This window comes from Pyrgilauda ruficollis, unplaced genomic scaffold (genome assembly GCF_017590135.1).
Source record: "Pyrgilauda ruficollis isolate IOZ18807 unplaced genomic scaffold, ASM1759013v1 scaffold8, whole genome shotgun sequence".
In the NCBI taxonomy this organism is placed as follows: domain Eukaryota; kingdom Metazoa; phylum Chordata; class Aves; order Passeriformes; family Passeridae; genus Pyrgilauda; species Pyrgilauda ruficollis.
The window spans coordinates 3,725,405-3,746,007 of NW_024529932.1; the positions used below are offsets into that span (position 1 = coordinate 3,725,405).

General features: G+C 39.5%; 1 protein-coding gene across 3 annotated transcripts in view; it reads left to right on the top strand.

The window, feature by feature from the left end:
• Nucleotides 1-1,876: 1,876 nt before the first annotated feature.
• Nucleotides 1,877-20,603, top strand: part of USP12 (ubiquitin specific peptidase 12) — a 32,795-nt gene continuing 14,068 nt past the window's right edge. Inside the window, exons 1-4 of one of the 3 annotated variants that reach the window (XM_041487410.1) lie at nt 1,877-1,998; nt 12,741-12,821; nt 16,205-16,312; nt 18,228-18,441. In XM_041487410.1, the coding sequence (XP_041343344.1) occupies nt 1,951-1,998; nt 12,741-12,821; nt 16,205-16,312; nt 18,228-18,441 (451 nt within the window). In that variant the 5' untranslated portion in view covers nt 1,877-1,950. The remainder of the gene's footprint in view (nt 1,999-12,740; nt 12,822-16,204; nt 16,313-18,227; nt 18,442-20,603) is intronic. The other 2 variants (XM_041487411.1, XM_041487412.1) reach the window with 2 other exon arrangements.

Here is a 20,603-nt window from a genome sequence, read left to right on the forward strand (position 1 = left end):
AGTCCTGGTCTACCCGCCCTATTTTTCCTTAGTTCACCAAATGTACTTAATTTTTGAATCATTCCAGTTGCCCCAAAGGGTTTGATGATGACAAGTACAGGATGATTTTCAATTCTATTCCTTATTTTCCTCATATTTTACTCTAGTTTAATAGTTGATTGTGCAGAAAGTGATTTGTATTTCCCCTCATTCTTTGTGGTGTGAGTTCAGTTTGCTTATAACACAGCAACTCAGTTTACACAGAACAAAATTAGTCTCTCTGTATGTTACTAATTTAGCATCTTCCCAGCTGCTCTTAGTTTCCGACCACGATTATCCATACCTGCCAGATACAGGCCAGCACAGCCATACATTCTCCACACTTTTTGAAATGTAAGCCAATAATAACTGAAATAACTCCAGAATAACTGAATTTTTGCCTTGGAACTAGAGACAGAAAGAGCACTTCACAACAAGTATACTTTACCTTCCTTCTCTAATGTATGGGCAGGAAGAAACTTCTAGGCAATCTCCGATTTTCCAGTTGAGTGCCTTTCAAAATTTCCTGCAGTATTCTCTGGCCTGAACGGTTCCACTTGATGCCACATAATTGGTTCCAAACTGAATTATCTCCCAGATAAGGGTATCAGCTTCTGCAACAGTGCAATTGCTTTTTGTGCTTTTCTGCTTCAGAGAGACAACACACTGCCTTATTTTTTTCATGTCATGTTTTGAAATTTGGTCTGCTCTGGATGATAGAGGAATATCTGTTGTGGTTGGTCTGACTAATACTGCAAGGAATTGTTTTGGAGATGTTTTTGGCAGGAAATGTATTTCAGTAGATGAACTGCTGGATATCTAAAGGTTTGACATGTCTATCCTGCTAAATACGCATTCTTGCTTTTTTTGCTCAAAAATGGCCAATCCACTACTTTTCTTTCTATTCTTTCTCATTCCCCTGATGCTGTCCTCCCCCATGGTTTCTGTGGCAACAGTTTCAGAATGTATTCATCCAAGAGGTGTTCATTTTCTCAGCTACCATACTTTTGAAATATACAATTTGAGATGACAGGTATCTTATACAATGGTTTTATGTGATATAAAACCATTTTCAGGATATTTCAGGTTGCAGTGGAGTTCATTTATAACACTTTCTGAAGTCATATCCTTTATGTTTCAGCTGAAGGAAAATTTACTATTCCATTAACTTAGTTGTTAAAGAACATTTACTTCTGAAGATCGTAGAAATTGCAATTATTTAATGTTACAGATATTAAAACACTTTACAGTGAATAGAAGTATTTATGATCAAGACCTTGTGTGCACTGACATTGTTCTTAATAATAATGCATCTTGATCTACAAGATTTTTCCTATGTCTGAAAAAAGACAGGGTGGCAGATATCTTGGCTAGCTTTGTGCTTCTTCAGTGCAGGTATCAACATCTTGGACAAGTCAACCAGATTTCTTCTTACAATATGCACTCAAACAATATGGTTAAGCCCTTTCTCAAGTAGGTCCATCAATTACCGGGTATGACTACTCTGCACATCAGCTTTATTTCCCCACATGTCTGAGGCTGGCGCACTGTGGTCCCTTCCAGCCAGACCCATCCTGTGATTCTGTGGTCAGATATTGGAATAGGCTGCCCAGGGAGGTGGTGGAGTCGCTATCCCTGGACGTGTTTTAAGAGGCGTCTCGATCGGGCGTTGGGTGATGTGTTTTAGGGGTCACAGCGCTGGGTGGACGTTTGCACTGAAGATCTTAGGCATCTCTTCCAACCCTGACGATTCGATGACTCTGGACAAACTCCGGTGCCGCGGACGAACCCGTCGGTTCGCTCCGCGCCTCTCGCGGCGCCGGGCGCGCCGGGCCGGCCCTGGCGGGGCGGGCTGCCTTCCCCTCCTGCTCCCGCCCGGCCCGGCTCCGCTCGGCTCGGCGCTGTGATTGGGCGGAAGATGGCGCTGGGCGGATGGAAATCCTAATGACAGTCTCCAAAATCGCCTCCATCTGTACCATGGTGAGCGAGGGCCGGGGCTGTGCCGGCTGCCCGGGCGGGGGGCGGGCTGCGCGGGAGGCCGGGCGGGGGCGCGGGGCGGCAGCGGAGCGGGGTTAATCGGCTTTGGGAGACTCAGCCTGGATGCGGGCGCCGAGCGGGCTGAGCCGGGTCCCGGCTGCGGACGGGGCTGGAGCGCGGGGGCTCCGAGCGCAGCCTTCCCCAGAGTGTGCCGAGAGCCGGGGCAGCGCTCCGGGGCATCGCCTCCGGCCCGGGGTGCCCATTGCAGCGTGCGGTGGTGACGGTCGGGTTTCTGGAAGCGCCCTCCTTCTCCCGGCACACTCCGTAGCGTCCCTGCTCTCCCTCGGAGCGCTGCGCTCCCGAGCTGGGGCTGGAATGGCCCATCCACGGGCGGTGCTCCCCGGGTTCCCCGGACACGTGCGGGCATCCCATGCTCCCCGTGTGGTCCCACTGGTCTGCATCCATCCAGGTCCCGACAGGAGGCTTCTCCCTGTGATTGCTTTCTCATTGCTCGCTCTCGTGGTGAATTAGAGCCATAAGCAGAAGCACAGATGTGATAAAGCTCTCTCGGGTTGTTTTAAAGAGGGATGGGGAGTTCAGTAGATGTGCTGATGGAGGAGTGATGAATTTAAGGAAGGAGATATCCCTTAGTCAGTAGAAGTTACTGCTTGTTATGGAAGAGATGTGCTGATGGCTCTCAGCAGAAGTTCTTACATTTGTGCTCTCTTCTATCTATTCCATTGCCAGGTGAAAGTTCTTGTTACCAAATGTGTTTCCATGGGAGAAGGGAAGAGATGAAAAAGGGGAAAAACACGCTCTGTCATCTACTCTGTTAATTTGCTGAACTGCCATTATTATGTCTCATCAGTGGGAAATGCTTACGTTTCATATTATTGGAAACTGATTTATGGTTTTCATAAATCATGCTGCAAAGAGGCTTGAATGTCTCAAACAGATATTTTAGAGGTGGCCTGTGAGAATTTTGAGTGAATATCTGTAAGCCCATAGGATGGGATTGCTCAGGTGATGTTTAGTCACTGGAATAATGGTTTTTTTTTGTTTTTTTTTTTTACATATGAGATGACGTATTTTAGTTTGGAATTGGAAAAGTCTAACTTCTTGAATTTATCAGCTGTATATTTATCGGCGTCATACTGACATCTTGATGTGGCCAGATTGGTAGGACATGTACCATGTGCTTCAGGAGTTTCCATTCTCTGAAGGCAGGTTTTAGGTTGCTGAGGAATCAGTGTGATTGCTCCCTGAGCTGGGGCGATCCTTTATTGCAATTCTAGCTGACATCTTTTCACCCACAGCTGGCCGCTGGCCTTTGTGTCAGCATAAATTCAGTGCTGGCCTCTTGATTTGGGTCAAGTGTGAGACCTCACTGCTCTGCTTCTGGACTGCGTACACAGCATAGGTCTGGACTGGACAAGCAGATAGTTTAAGATTATTCTGTGTGTGTATGTTTATTAGAAATGATGTTGTGTCACTGAGATTTAGGTCAATCCTGAAATAAAATTTTCAACTAAAAATCTTATTACTGACTAAAGTGTCTGTATCCATAAAGCTGAAATTCTGATGGCAATTAAATACCATTTGTTCAATCACTGTCATGTGCATTGAGGTGGATGAACTCCAGGCCTAAGATTTTTGCTGGGCCTTTCTAATCCATAAGTTTTAATAGTACTGTGATATGGGACACCTAGCATAGGATACCAGCTGTAAAAGCTTTTCAGCAGTTCATATAAGACTGTGCTTAAAAATACATCTGTAAAGATGGTGTGAAGGAGTACATGGTATTTACTGTGGTGTTGTTCAGAACTGTGTGGTTGAGGCGAGCCAAATCTTTTTAATTCTAACAAGAGTCAAATACTTAAGTTTAAGCATATGCTTTACAAAATTGAAGAGGATTATAATTGCTGAGTAATACTATTTTTTTTTTCTGGCAATGCTTCTTTGTGTCAACACACTTTGATAAATTGCCAGACAACTACCTAAGAATTCTTACAAGTTTTTCTTGCCTTTTCCCATGCCTCTTATAAAAACTCTCAGACTGTTCTATGTCTTCTTGTGAAGAAAAAAGTTCTTGTTAGTACAAAACAGTAACAAGCAATTTTTGTCAAGAGACAGTTTGTGCCTACACAAACCTAGCGTGTGTGTACACTTACAATCTGTAATAGAGCAGTCTAGAACTATATTGAAGAAACTCTTCCATCTGCATTTTATGACTTCTTTTTTTTTTTTTTTCAAGTTTTGGTTCTGCTGATTTGTATTTTATGTGTCTTACCCCTGCTGTTCAAGCCCTGAATATTACAAAGCAGTATATTATGTTTTATAACATAATATACTGCTTTGGGCAGGTTGTGTGGGAACAGTGAAGAGTGACAACCAGAATGTTTCATTTATCTGTGGTACCTTTTGGGGATGAGCATCCTGTCTGTGTTGTTTGGTACCTTTGTATATGCTGCATTAGTTCATTGGTCAAACACCTCAGTGTTCATGCCAATGTTAACAGGGCTCTTTCTGCAGTAATGTGTCCTAGCGTTGTATTGCCTTTCAGCTTCCTTAAAATTCTTTGCCATATATCACCATTCACATGCTTCCTTGTGCTGTAGTAAGTCTTAATTGCAAGGCTGGAGATTGTGGAAAAGCACTGAAAATACCTTTACCCTCGAGTGCTTTAGCCACTGTTCTTGTTGCAAAATGGATGAGGTTAAAATTGTATGGTCTACTTTTTAATATTATTTTTAAAATCTTTGCAGTAAAAGTAGAACTTGGTCTTTACCCTCATCCATGACTAAAACTGTGGTCAGAGCCTTACTTGACTGAACTGTATGGGATTTTTATGCATGGCTGAGGAGGGATAAAGTAACCTAGGTTAACTGCAATGAAGATGTGCCCCATGTTATAATCACAGATTGCATCTAGGACTTCTGCTTCTGGTGTCTAGAATCCAGGAAACACTTGCTAGCGGTTAAAAGGCATCAAGTCTTTGAGTAGCTGAAGCAAAGAGAAGATAGGAATTACATTTTTAGCGTAAAAGCTCTGAAAAGCCTCCAAGATGTCAGTCTCAGGCATCCACAAGGAAGCTGTAATGGCAGTAGTACTTGTTTTCAGTGTTTCTTCTAGAAGGTGGCTGATGATGTTGGCACAACCTGAAAAAGTGTGATAATATTGTAAAACTATGCTAATCAAGAAGCTGTAGCATTAGACATCAAAATCTTCATGTTTTGGGTGTTTGTATTGCCTTCTCTGTCTGCCATCTCAGCATCTTGCATACATGGTCTGTCACTGAATGTCTTCAGTGATTGTTTCAGCCCCCCAGCACTGACATCAAATACACAGCTGGTGGTTAGATGTTGACTGTGTGATGTAACAGTGTGTTCTGCGTGAGAACCTCTGCTTATCTTACAATCCAAATTTTTGTTCTGTTTTTGAGAGGATTGAGATGTGTGGAGTCACTCTGAATGGCTGGCTATTGTCCTTTTCCTGCCTGCCTCCTCTCGAGGGGCACTGTCAGGAGCTCCCTTTTGTCCCTTTCAGTCACGTTTCACAAGGGTGAAGATGTTTCAGAGGTGCTAGAGTTGAAACTAGCATGTGTGGGAAAAGGCATCTTAGAGGAAACAGGCCCTGGAAGTGCCCAGCTGAGGGAAGGTTGAAGTGCACTTACCTTGAGTGTCATAGCAGAGAGGCTTTTTAAACACTCCCAGCCGCAGGAAGATTTTCTAGCTAACTGTGAGAGAGGTGTGCATTTATGGGCTTTCTTACTGCTTCAGGAATTGTTTGTTTACAGTAGGGTTTCAAACCTGATTGTGAAATCTGCACTTAATGTAAATTGATGTTTGCCAGAGTCTGCAGCCAGCCAGCAGTGGCTGATGTACTCAGTCTAATTGCACTGTCTCCTCTGAAGCACAGATTATAAGACTTAAACATTAATTGATGATCAGGTTAACAGATTCCACAGGAAAGTATACAGAGGACCCATGCTGGAAGAAATGAGAATTGAATTACAGCAAGGAGAGAAAAGTTACGGGAAAACAGCTTCAAAATGAGGAGGTGACAGAAAAAAACCGGCGGAGAAGGAGAGGACTAAAGCAGCACAGAGGAAACCAGAGAGTATTGCGGGGCTCCTTTATCCAGCTGTCTGGCTGGCTCGTGTGGCACGGCTGGCAAGAAGGAACATGTGCTGTGTCTCGGGCACTGCCTTTCACTCCGGCACGGTGACCTGGATGTGCCGTGCTCCGGGCACCGCGCTGCTGCCGCGGCTCTGCTGCCAGCCCAGGAGTTTTTGGAGAAGTATTTGTTAGTATTTGTGGGGTGGGAGCCTGCACCACAGTGGGGAAGTCCGCTCGTCTCTTGGAGCTCTTATCAGCAGACGCCTCGATGATAAACATGACATTAAGATTCCAGCATTTGTCATAATTTTTCTAGCTGTAACATGCTACAATAAAAGATGAGTATTTCTATTTGGTCTTTAGAGTGCTGAGTTTGTGGCACTGTTTAGTATACTAATTAATTTAGACAAATTTGTTTTCAATTTTCATCAAAATAAGAGTTTGACTCTAACATAAAACAATTCTCAAATATGAAACACAAAGAAGAAAATTCTCCAAGTTACCTAGCTGTAAAGCAGTATCTATACCAGCACAGGGAATTATTTAGTTGACATGTTACTTATTTGGATGATTTGATTTATATAAGTGTTCCATTTTCTTTTTACCTGCACATGTGTGTATATTCATCTTGCATGTTCTAAGCCAAGGAAAAATGAAATGCCAATTTGGACTCTAGTCTGAGCAGCAGAATTTTTAGCTGTGTCAGTGGGAACAGCTGATTCCGTTACTAGACAATGCTTGAGTATTTAGATCGGTCGGTTTTTGTGGTCTTTGTATTTACTTTTTACATTCCTGAAGCAACTAATTTGCATTAAAACTTCTAGGAACGATTCTGTAAAAATGTGGCAAAAGGGGCTTTTCTATTCAAATTTCTTGAGGGGAAGAAGTGTATAAAAGCCCTGTGTAAGGACTAACTTTTGTTTTCGTGGCTTAGGAGGATTGCTAAAGTAAAATGCTTTTAAAAAATGGTTCATTTCAGTAAGATCTATCTGATCTTTCAGTTGAGGAAAAAAAGAATCTAGGTATTTTCTGCAGTAAAACCAGAAGGTTGTATTAATGTAAGTTGACCAAAATAGGAAAACATTTTTACCATCTTTTAAAAACTCAAATTCTTTGTATGATTCCATGAAAATGGGAAGTTATAAAAGCAATATCTTTGTTTTTTGAAACTGGAATTATGTAAGTAATAAAAGCATGTAAAACACACCACAGGATGCAGCTTATAAAAAACAGCTATTGAGCAAATGTGTTTTCCCCACTTGCCCTGCATTTTGGGTAGTTAGGTGAGTCTGATTTTTCTGAAATATTAACTTGTCTTCGACTTCAGTACTCAAAAGGATGCGCCGTCATACACTTCTCACGTACAAGGAAGTGCTGCTGCATGTAGTTGCTGTGAAGGAAATGACATTGTGAATGTTCGGTGGGGCTTGAAAAGATGGGTTTGGTAGACATACCGAATGTGAAGAGAAATTAATTTTGTGCTTTGGTATAATTTTCCTTACTCAGACAGAGGTGTTTTTACTTCATACTCAGAAATTCTTCTGTCTTAGCTGCACATGATAACAGTATATAGGACTATGTCTTAGACAGATTAATAAAATAACACTATTTGGAAGTATTTAAAAAGCATTAGCTGAAACTATTCAAATATTTAATGTATTAATAATGCATGTTCTTTTGCAAAGAAATGAACAACAGGGATTATTGAATCCCGCTCATATTTCACTGCTACTTCCTGGCTAGAAACAGTATCAAAAGAATTGTGTTTCAGTTTTGGTTGCAATTGAAGCAACAAATATAAGCTGATTTAAGATAGCTGTTCTCTTTGCTCTTAGTCCTGATTCGTGTGAGTACACAGAAATGTAGGCATTCACATATTCTGATAAAATGCAGCTGCAAGAGTAGAATTCTGCATTTCTTCTTTAGCAGAGAATTCCTGTCACAGTGCATTAATTAGTGCATTGGGCTGTGAAATTCTGTATATCTTCACTAGTTGCATAGACAAGGAAGAATCTTTCTAATCAGAAAAAAAAAATGGAAAGCACTAGTGAGTGTTTCTGTACTGAGATTTATTTTTGCAAATTATAAGTAATTCCATTAATTTTACTTTTGTTCAGGAACATTGTTATTCCTGAGCTTCCCTTTTACTTGTAATGCCTTTCTGTCACGAGAAAGAGTAATAGTTCTGTGTTTTGTGGTGGTATGGTTCATTTACCTGTAGCTAAGGTCATGTTTAAAAAATTTGGCTTACATATGCCTGTGCAACATGGTTTAGTTATTTGAGTCGCCTTTAATCAGTGTTGTACCTGGCTTCTTGAGTGAGGTGGAGAGCATTGTAGGGGAGGATCTAGCATAGTGCACGTGTGAAGGGAGAAATGGATCTTCAGGATGCTGGTGACACATGTAAGTTTTCAGAGAAGAAAATTGTATTAAAGGTGAAATTCTGATTTTACTTAGGAAATGTACAGCTTAGTTAAACTAGAGGGTAAAGCTGTTAAACAACTGAAAAGATGACCCACCAAGCTATCAAGTGATCTTTATTCCAGAAAGGGATACATCAAACCCCCCTATCTGAGGCCAATAGGATGTGTAAGCATCCAAGCACGTTAGGCTGGTTATGAATCAAGGCTTTGTAAGCGAAATTCTGCCTGCTAGGTTGGATGCTAATGACCAGGTAGGACACTTTAAAGCTGCAGTTGTTTGCCTGCTTGCTGACATGTTTTTAGACAGTATTTTTATTGTAGGGTGGCATCCCAATTTACCCTGCTTTGGTTTGCATCTTGGGAGCGGTCTTAGAGTGCCCAGATTAGATGACTTTTGGAGGAAACTGCATCAGACAACGTAGATCAGCTGCAGCTGGTGTTCAGTCACAAACCAGCCTGTAACTAATCTGGCAAGAATGCTCTGAAGCCCAAGGTGTGTATGTCAGCACCAACTGATTTGTTTTACAGATTGGCTCCAGTTATCTTATCCCTGTGTCAGCTGCTGGTGTCTCAGAAGGACTAGTTCAACACGAAACACCACAACAGTGTAGCCTCTGAGGCTTTGAGAAAAGGCAGTAATAAATGGCATCTAATGATATTGTTTCAGCAAGTGAAAAACAATACAAATACAAAAAAAAATGCTCTGCATTTGTCTGTGCTTTGTTTTTTTCTGCTCTTTTCCACTGAAATGTATGGCATCAGTGGGCTTTTTAGTTTATTTTAGAAATTTGAGATGATGTATATTTGTAAAATATGAAAATCAGGAAAATACAACCGTACACATTTCAAAGATAACGCACCTTCCTATTCCACTGTATATCCTGAGCTTTGATTCCACTAAATTGAAATAAAACCCTCATCTAGTTAGTGCAGAATGTGTTGATTTGTACAAAACTCAAGCTCTTAAAAAAAAAAAAAGTTGAGAAACTTAATTAAGGGACTTCTGTGACAAATACAGATTCTTATCCCTTCAATAAGAAATTAGCATTTAAGGCAAAATTTATAAATCCAATAGTATGACTTTTTCCTTTAACTTGATGGAGGAGATAGAGCAATTAATGTTCAACTGATTTGAACATGATTAAATAAAGGTTACATTACTTTTCATTTTGAAGGATGAAATCTGTAGTAGTTCAGTTTTACACCTGACTTTCATTAGGTTTGTAAAGGTTTTTGTGTAATCATTGATAATTTTCAGTTACAAATAAAAAGCAAATCTTGATTTCGTACTGTGTTCTTGTAAACACACCTTAGTTGCAGAACTTTCCACTTTTAAAGCTGTTTCGCATGTACCACAAGAAATGAGTGTTCTCTCTGCCTGTACTATTGTGTTTGTGCTGGAAGGGGGTTAATGTAAAGCAGTGCTTGGTTGTGCAGCTTTTACACTGATGCAATGCTAAAAGTGGTAAATCCCAGTGCTACTGCAATATTATCATCTTCTTGGACTTCTGCTGTGCCTCTGTTGCTTCTCATTTCTGGGTAATGACCAGGTGTGTTTCCGCTCAGAAGAACAAGGGAAATTTGAGGTGGATGTGCTGACCAGACTTAATGATGTTCCCTTCTGTCCCCTGTGTAATATCCAAGCCAGGTTGCAGTGTGGAGACTGAACACCTGTTGTATGTGTTATTGAGTCCCCCCAAAAAGAGAGTTTTATTTGGGGATTTTTCCTGGGGATCCCAGTTAAGTGGCAGAGGAATAAATTCTCTACTCCACAGCATACAGCACAGCCTGAAATTTCCCAAGTGTAGTTCCCAAGTCCAGTAACTCCAACTTGGCCGATGAAAAGAGTGGCACTCCCACTTCTGCCTTAAACCTCCTGTGTCCTCATGTCCAGGACATGATTCAGTACCATAATGGTTGGTGCTGCTGCAGTGCTCCCCGCTGCATCTGTATTTGCATAATGGAAGAGTCAGCTGGGACTGATAATGTGGGCTGTAATCATGCCTGGGAAACACTTTGAAGCAAGGGATAATTAGGTTTTAAAATAGCTTTTATGGGTCAGTTGTGAACGCGCATTTTAGTGTACTCTTGCTGTGTTTCTGCTCTTTGCAACCAATACACTGTGCACAGTATAAATGATTACTTTGGAGAGAGAGATAGCATCTTTTATGACAGACAAAAAGAGAGCTGTAAAGGGAAGTCTGAGCAGCTCGAGGGGTTTTACATTGGCGTAAAACATCCGAGCTGGTTTGTACTAACATTCATAAACAGCTGCATTTAAACACAGATGATGCCATGCTTTGAAGTCATGTGAAAGTCTGAGCCTTGAATGAAGCTTCTTTGAATACTCAGAAAACCGTGACGATCTGGTAGTATCTCAGCATGTCTTTCTTACTGCCAAGTCAGATCTTTATTGTGCTAGAAAACTAAATACAGTGTTCAGGTCTGTACAAACAGAAACATCAATGTTTGTATCATAATATTTACCTTTCAAAGATGGAGTAAAGTAGCTACTCCACCCTAGCTTTGAAAAGAGAAAGAATTTCCTTAAACCTGCTCTTGAATTTATTTTTAAAGAGGTAGAGATTTTAACAATAGTGTAAAAGTCCCCCACCGTTCCTTCTTTTTCCTCGTTTATTTGTAATACTCACCTTGCTGGAGCTTGTGGGTGCATTTAAATAAGTCTGGAAAACTAAATATTCAGAGTCTTAGAGTGCTTAAATCTTAAATGAGGGTTTATACCCCTTTTCCTCACCACTATAATCTCCACTTGAAAACACCTTCTAGGGTAATAAGCCCTGCATCTAAATCCTCAGGAAAGGAGAGACTTTATCAAACTGGGTAATTGGAGGGGATGTGACTGATGACAGCAGCTGGGGCTGTGCTGTAAATGGAGCAGAGCTGTGGTGTGTCAAACGTGGAGTTTTCCTGGCTTTTGCCCTATTCTGGTTAAGGTTGTTACCTCCTCATGGACCTTTGAGCACGTGCTTCCCATTTCAGAGCTGCTAAGGTAGTTTGTGTAAAGTTCTGCAGTACCATGGTCACACCATGGCAGATGCCGCATCATCATTTCATTTTAATTGTATACATTTTAACACAGTTCTAATATTCATTCTGTTCCACTACGCCCGGTCTGTAATTAATCTGTGCAATCCTGTGTGCTGGTTTTGGTGCAGTCCATGATTTTGGTGTAATTTAATTGTTGTAATATGCCATGTAATGGCTATTTGCTATGTTTTTGGTGTAAAAAATGAACTTGTTGGGATGGAGTTGTGGTTTTAAGGTTCTTTGATGCATTTCATGTTCTGTTTTGGCTGCACTTGTATTCCTGCTGGAATATTCATGCTCATGTATTAGTCTCATTGAGGATATATATAAATAGATCTAGATATATAGATATCAGTTTTGTTGAGTGCAAAAAGTTGTATACATTTCCATTTCTCTAAAAGCAGTCAGTGTAAGAGCTCATCCAAAGTCTGACTTTTCCAGCATACATGTTTTTCTGTCTCTAAGTAGAAAAGAAAACAATGCTTTTCTTTGAAGCACAGTATTTAGTGCACCAGTTCAGTCAACAGCCACAGAGTAACCAAAGTAACATTCTCGGACTTCTTTTTGAGGATCAGAACAAACAGATTTTTTTGGGCAAAGGCTGCAGCATTTGTAATGCACATCATCACTAGCTGTACTGTATTTTCTTTCAGTTTTACAAAGTTTAAGGCATTTAGCAAAGCACTTAGAATAACTTATATTTTCAGTGTAACTGAAGCAGACCAGTGTCTTTGCTTCCTGTGAGCAATCTGCATCTCTTAACTTTTTCTGGAATGTGCTTTACAGTATGAAAATTGCTCTTCTTAGAAGGAGCTCACCAGTTGGCCTTGTATGACCTGCTTTTCATCCTGTGTTAGTGCAAGTGTTACTAAAGTAATTCGACTCTGGAAAGAAAAAGTAAAGAACATTGAAACAGTGTAATTGCATGAAAATGCATAAAAATTATATACAACTTTAAGCAACTTTGAGATGCTTTTGAACAGCACATATTTGGAAACATCTCTAAGGTATTTTTTAGTTGTAACCAGGTGTTTTGCAGGTTTTTTTAATGGATGGTTAGTTGGTTTTGATTGTTTATCTTTGCTGAAAAACTTTTTTCCTCAGCTACTTTCACTGTTGCCGCACTAATATTTTGCTGCTTTTGATTTTTTCCTAGGGCGCCAATGCCTCAGCTTTGGAGAAAGAGATTGGTCCGGAACAATTTCCAGTCAATGAACACTATTTTGGTTTGGTTAATGTGAGTCTCAGAACATAATTTACTGCTTTGAAAGGACAGGAATAGGTTGGTTAAACAAGACTGGGATGAGTGAATGCTTAAAATTCTGAAAGATATAATCACTGAATATTCATTCTATTGAAATGTGTTTCAGTATTTAGTGTATTTGTTGAAATATGCTACTGGATTGTTGAAATGGTCTCTCTGTTGAATACTTTTATTTTGTTTTATTAGTTGTAGGGTAATTTTTACATCACTTTCATGTTATTCAAATGTGTAAGTCTTAAAGAAGGCTATTTAAAATATGTAGCTTGTTGTTCATAATATGCCAATAAAGTAAAATAAATATCTTAAAAGAAAAAAAAATCTTGTGAAAGACTGTGATGCTAGGTAGTATTTATATCTGCTGTTTATATTAAGATTTTTAAAAAAATTACAGCCCGAAGAGGAAAGCAGAAAAAATAGATTGGATTGTTTGAATCAATAATTTGTTTTAAGGAATGATTTTAACTTTAATTTCTGATATTAGTGATGAAAAGTGTAACTTGTTAGAAACTGAATTATACTGATGTGAAATATTAAATTAACTGGGCTTCAGAAATGACATAGTTAAAACAGGTTGATTTAACAAGAGCTATTGTCTTGCTTTTCTTAATGAAACTGATTATTTAAATGTTGTCCTGGTACTGTAAGCTGTCTCTACCTCTGGGTGCTTAGCACTGACCTGGTTTGAGAGTCTGCAATCTGAGCCTGCACTGTGGAGTCAGTAAACACTGACGAGCTGACTTCCATGCATCTCAAAACCCCCTCACTGAAATTCAAGTGATTTCTTTTCCTTCCTCACGCAAGCTGCAATACCCCCCAAACTCAGCTTTACTTCTCTGGGAAGAGGAAATGCAGCAGTTTCACTGTTAATGCCTCTCAGTTCCGCAGCTGAGCTGAGGCTTTGCATTTTTCCAATGACAGGATTTCTCAAATCTGTTACTCTGTTGGCATATAAACTGTTTTCCTAATTTCTTGTCCAAGTCCAGAGAGGATTTAAGACTTAATCGTGAAATTGTATTGTACACCTAACCTTAAAGTTTTACATAGTTTGTATCCTTAGGAGAAGGTTCAATTAAAGGACAATCTTTCTAATATGTCATGAAGATCAACAAATTCTGGCTTTTTGTACTCAAGAGGGAGTAGAAATTTGAATGGATATCTGTCATTGCACTCATTTAAGAGGCAGGCAGCTACAATATATCAGAGTGCTTTTAATTTTGTGCCTACTACAGGAATTTTACTTTTTTATCTTCAAACAATAAAATTTTATGGGCTAAAATTCTTTGAGTTGTAACAAATAATAAGATGGGATCTCATTATGTTTATGGCACACTGGTGCTGGTTTTCAGGTACAGTGGTTGGCAAAGGAAATTCAGTGAGGTTGGTGCCTGAATGGTTTTCAGGTCTGTTCTGTAGGTTATGTTTACTAACACAGCACATATACACCATAAATGTGTAATAAACTTGCAGCATGTAAATCTGCCAGGAAAAGTGAAAGTAACAAACTGTGGCCGATGACTAGAAAGAATGACAGTGATAATGAAAAGAAATACTAGATAATTAGATAATAAATTAGTACTATTAGGTTGGGAAGTGATAGAAATCATAGTTTTTGTCTTCATTGATTTCTCTAATTTATTTGTAGCAATTATAGGAAGTGAATCTCCTAAAGGCTTATTAACATTTACTGTTAAGTTTTTCTAATTTGTTTATTGATTCTGTTTGTCCTAACTTTCTCCAGGGTAATGGGGAAAAGGGAAATAATGTGGAAGTCAGTAAGTTTCTGTGTGATAAGTGGCCATTTGAGGTGTCTGGAATACAGAAAAGCATTTTAGATAAAGACGGCAATCCTGAGATAGAGATCTGTCAATTTATCCAGTGGTAGCGTAAAAGAAGAGGAGGCAAAAGAACTGTCTTACCTCTTTTCCAGCTTTGTGGTAGAGTCTAGGGGTTGTTCAGAGGATGTGCTGAAAGAGCAATTTGAGAGGTAAAAGAAGACCTAAGAAAGGGCAATTATGGGAAACATATGGAAGACCAGATGGTTGATGGGAATGGAAAATTCAGCTTAGACTTGAAGGGACAATATCATTCACTAAATCAGCAGGAAATATCTAAGATATGTGGTAAGATGAAAGCATTAGGAGTGTGATGTCCCATGTATCTGGACAACCAGGAGCATCAAGTCTGCTTATCACTCTTCTTTCCCTCTTCAGTGCAGTAATGCAAACTGTTCCAATCTGTGTGCTTCACAAATTACATCAATCCTTTTATCCACTGAGGGTGAAATAAGATTTTTAATCTCAGAGAGCTGCTCTGGAAACTCTGCAGCAGTCTAGCAGATTTCTAGAGCAGAAGGTTTGGTTATTCAGTCTCTAGCAGTGGATCTGTGTGTTTTGGAGAAATCCTTTTCACTGGAATGGACCATTGCAAGAATGAGAAGTTATTAGAGCTGCCAGTGCATCAGAGCTGGGAGGAACCCCAGAGCTGCTCAAAGACAGTGTTCCAAACAGATCTAAGTTCTTGTAAATCTCTTTGTTGAATGGGGTTCAACCACATTTCTCCCCAGCTGTGTGTACTTCAGAAGAGTAAGCTATAAGACTACAAGTGTTCATGGGTGTGCAGTGGTTTTGTTGCACAGTGTTCTTGTTTTGCCTACTGTCTCATTTTTCCATGTAGGTTTAGGTGTTGTAACTTTGCTTTCAGAATTTAAATGAGAAAAAGAAAAGGGGTGTGTGTGTGTAAAATGTAGAGAATGCAGTACTTTTGTGAAACAGTCTCATTTCTCAGAATTTAGAGCAGAAGAGCAGTATGAACCAATAAAAAGGAGAAATGTGTATTTTTTTACATCTCTTAGTCATGCACAGCATAAGATGTCCCCAACAAGGTCTTTTTTACATTTTCTACTGCTGTTCTGAGGCAGGCTGGCCAAGTGTGAGGTCCCAGAGTGCAGGGCTGGCACTGCCCGCTGTTGTGGCTCTGCGGCAGTGCTGGCTGGGCTGGGGAGCAGGAAGGTCTCCCTTGGCAGCCCAGCCCAGGGCTGGAGGTCCAGGATTAGAAAGCAGAGTGTAGGTGTTGAGTGGGTGGTGGGAGCATGGGGAGACTGGAGTTGGGTGTTTCTCTAAAGATGGGAACTGAAGAAATAATGGTGGTCAAGCCAGCATTTGTTCATTTAGCAAATTGAGTAGTTGCGTAGTCTAGAAACCTCCCAACCATTTCCCACTTGTTGCTTAGTACAGGTGCCTTTTAAATTTTTTTTTCATGATTGGAAGCATTTATTTTTAAAATATTTTGAGTTTCGAAGTGATAAAGACTGATGATTTAGAGATAAAGCAAATGTGAACTAATTAAATTTTCTTCAGGAGTTTGCTTTCAAACATTCTTCTGTTGCCTGCTGTGTTTCTCAGTCTGGTTGGAGAAAGCCTTTTATGAACTTAATCTGGTTGCTTTTATTTCATACTTACAGGCAGGTAGGTTAACATACATTCATATTAAATTAATCTGAATTTTGTTCTGTGTTTTGAGGTCTTCATATTTTGTCTGTCTCTGACTGCATGGTTGCCATTCTAATTAATTTATCATCAGACTGCTCCTTTTTGAAATTGGAATCTTATGAAAATTCTAATTTGCTTGCTTTTCATCTTTTGGCACTTGATGTAGAAATTTTAGCAGTTTTCCAATTTGATTAAATTTTAAGAACTTTCTTAACACTTTAATGTAGTTCTCTTTTTATGGCTGTTTCTAATTATAAACTCATAAACAGCTTACAATATTAAATGTTTTGACTGAAGCTACTGTGTGATTTCATCAGCTTCCTATAAGTTAAAAAGCCCCAGTTTTCCTCTTAAGTTCATTGACTTACTTGCAGATTTGAACCACAAAGAAGCTAATATAAGCATTTTCCTAGCTTAAATAAAGAAAAATAATGGATATTAAATTAATTACTTTTTAATATGGATACATCTTAATATTTTTAAAATATGCTTCCTACTTATTCTTTGAGTCTTGGTTATTTAGAAAGTAGTTCTTCATATTTCATTTTCACTTTAAAATAGAGGAAAGTAATTAATTTTTAAGTTTTGTAATTAAATTGCAAATAGTGCTCTTGTTTGTCTTAATTGGGAGAGTGCAAAAAGTAGTTATTCTCTGTTATTCCTAAGATGTGAAAGCTTTTAGTTCTTTTTCGCTATTGAAGGGACCTGGTCTTAAAATATCTCTGAAGGCAATCTTTGCTGTGTAATTCTCCCCATCACAAGGATAAAGTCTCAGAATTTGCTACCTCTATGTGCAGCTGTCTTTGTGTAACATAAATCTGAATGCAATTCCACATTTTGCAGAATGTGTGCAATGGGTGCGTGCTTCAATTTGCAGGTTGTGGGACTGCAGCTGAAAGGTTGGATTTCTTGCTGAGGGCCTCGTAAAGATTTTTCCCACACTTTTCGGTGTTGGATGATAGGTTCCACTGGATGAGGGCAGCTTAAAATTGGAATGGCGGCATAGGATTAGAATGGCTTTATCCACTGATGGCTCACCACGCCTTGACAGGAGCGATGGGGATGTTTGCAGTGTTGGGGTGAGCTGCAGACAGTGCCACTGACCTCGGGTGCCTGAGGGAGTCTGAGGAGGGGGACGTCTGGAGTGTCCCACCTGGGTGTCCTGGTACAAAGTGGGTTATGGACGCTTTTCTTGCTGATTCTCCTTTCCTCCTTCAGTCCAGTGGCTCGTCTCCTTCAAAGTGTGCATGTCCCAGTTGTGTTCTCTTTTCCCTGCAATCTTGATTTCAAGCTACCAGCTGCCATAGCTTTGAATCCTCAGCAGGCCATGTCACCTTGGCTTTCAGGAGTTTCCTTAAATCTTGTCACCCTGGAACGAGAACTGAAAATGTAGGAGCAGGTTAAAGTAGTTATTTTGGACTTTGATGACAGCTATTAAGATTTGGAGAATCTAATTCCTGAAGTGTGTGAGGCACTCTCCATTTTCAGCTGGATTTCTTTTCGGTACAAGGTCATGCTGTGCTTGTTCGTGGCTGTTGTGACTGATGTGCGGTAGACAGATATTTTTACCTGAGCATATTTTGGGAGTTGTGACATTTGGGGTACTTTTGAACATTTTGACCCAAATAGATGTAAAATATTACCAATAAGTTAAATTAAGTGAGACAAAATTAAACAGTATTGTTCAAATTAGCCTAGGGTTTTCATGCACTTACGTACAGTGTACTTGGTAATCCTTTGTGCAACATCAATGCATTTTTCTACCTTAAAGTCAGGACGAAATCACTTGCAGAAAGTTGGCCCCTGCTTATGCCTCTCTTACAGCTTGGAATTAATTTTACCTCTCTGCAGCAATGCAATGCAAACTCACAGATCTCTCTCTTATTTGTAGTTCGGGAATACGTGCTACTGCAATTCCGTTCTCCAGGCACTTTATTTTTGTCGACCATTTCGAGACAAAGTCTTAGCGTACAAGAGTCAGCCAAGAAAAAAAGAGAATCTCCTTACCTGCTTAGCTGATCTCTTCCACAGTATAGCCACCCAGAAGAAAAAAGTCGGAGTAATACCTCCCAAGAAATTTATAACAAGATTGCGAAAAGAAAATGGTAACTTTTTTTTCTTTTTCTTTTGTAATAATGACAGCAATTATGATTTAATTCTGAAGCTGACGTAGTGTATGCCAGCTAAATGCCTGTGTATTTGTGCTCTGTAGAGTACCCATATAGAAGGTGCTCTTGGTGCTGTAGTATAAACAAGAGGTGGCCCCAGGATAAGGGTGTAACCCTGGAGCAGTTTTGAGAGGGAATCCTTGTCTCTCTCTCACTTCAAATAGAGCTAAAGTGTATTGTCATATTGTCACTATCTGCTTATGAAATTGCTTGCTAGTTTTGTTTCTCTGGGAGTTTAATATTTGTAATCAGAATTCACTGTAAAACCTTTGTTCTTTGTTTTGAAAAACTATTTTTGAATGGAGGAATCAGTCTCCCAAACTGAGTCTGTGGAAAGACTTGCCCATAAGAATCTAGATTAAAGCCCCCCCACCTGTTTAAATTGACTTAGAATTTATGCAATATGTAACTTGACCTGCTTTTAAAATCACTAAGTAGTTTTGGCAAATTGTTTTTTAAATGTCATTGTTATCCTAAATTTCAAGAGATTTGTAGGGATTTTTCACATTTTTTGTTTCTTGTCTGCAGGACTAATTCTCCAGACTGTTCTAGAAAATTATTTTATGTTAAAATATAAATGAAGCCTTTTAATCTGCTACTCAATTTGGATACATTTTTATAAAAACACAACTTTTTTCCTTAAGAATTAATTACTATATTTAAATAAACTGTATGAGGTACCATACTTAACACTTCTGCAATAGATGTGTTCATACTGTTGCAGTCTTTTCAAAGACCATTAATACAGACTGAAAAAGCATTTGAATGATGACTATCTCCATAGTAAAAACAAGAAATAAAATATTATGATGACATTCTTAGTTTGACATGCCTCTTCCAGCAAATGCACTCCATGAGCTGTAATGATATTGCTAAAAAAAAGCTCTTGGGTGCTGTACAATCACTTGCCTGTGCAGAGTAGAAAACTCATTCCCTTCTTTGGCACGTATACTCGGGTAAGTGTGCTTGTGTTTGATACATTTACAGAAACAGTTCATTATAACAAATGCAGAGAGTCGTTCAGATGGAAAGCAGAAAGCAAACCACAGGAGCCATTAAGTTCATTATAGAAAGTGTTCTTTGTAATGTGTAATTATGTCATGCCACTAAAATTCTACCCCGAGCAAGGCCATTGGAAAATCTTCAGTAGAGAAGTCAGATGGGCAAGTTCAGCCCTTGTACTTTTAGGCCTCTTTTAATGATGATACTCTCACCTTTTGTACAAACAAATGGCTACAAATTTGTACTTTTGTACAAATAAATTCAGGCTGCAATTACATGGGTATCATATATGCTATTAAGTGCTTATTGGAAGGGTGTATAATTTTGAGCCTTAAATAAGAGTTAATTTAAGAACCAGGTAAGTGTGCAATACCAATCTAGAGTCTTTTCAGTCAGTATCCAGCTATACCATGGTGATAACTGAGGACACTGTCTTATGTATTCCAGACTTCAAAGCTGCAGCTCCATCTTTATTTGCAGTGTCTGAATACAACATGCATGTATTACACATCTCTGAACTGGAGAGGAGCTTTTCACAAGCTGTGTAGTGACAGGACAAGGGGGAATGGCTTTAAACTGAAAGAGGCCAGGTTTAGATTAGATATTAGGAAGAAATTATCAACTGTGGTGGTGGTGAGGCCCTGGAATAGGTTGCCCAGAGAAGCTGTGGATGTCCCATCCCTGGAAGTGTTCACGGCCAGGTTGGATGATGCTTTGAGCAACCTGGTCTTGTTGGAAGGTGTCCTTGTCCAGAACAGGGGAGTTGGAACTCAATGATTTTTAAGATCCCTTCTAATCCAAGCAATTCTATGTTTCTCTATCAGTGACCTTAAAGTTTAATTGCCTGGGAAGCAGCTGCTGGCTTGGAGTCAGCTGGAGATGTGCTGTTACATTTGCATAAAGTTCTTCTAATTGTAAAATGAACAATCTGTAGCTTTCACTTTGGTGTGGTTAATGCTTATTACTGACTGGGCACACAGCCCTGACAGGCCTGTGGTACTAACTACACTGTGAAGAACCTCTGAAGCTTTTTACCTCAAGGGACTTGTAGCTCTTGCTCTGCCTTGATTTACTTGATTAAATAAAGACCTTGCAAT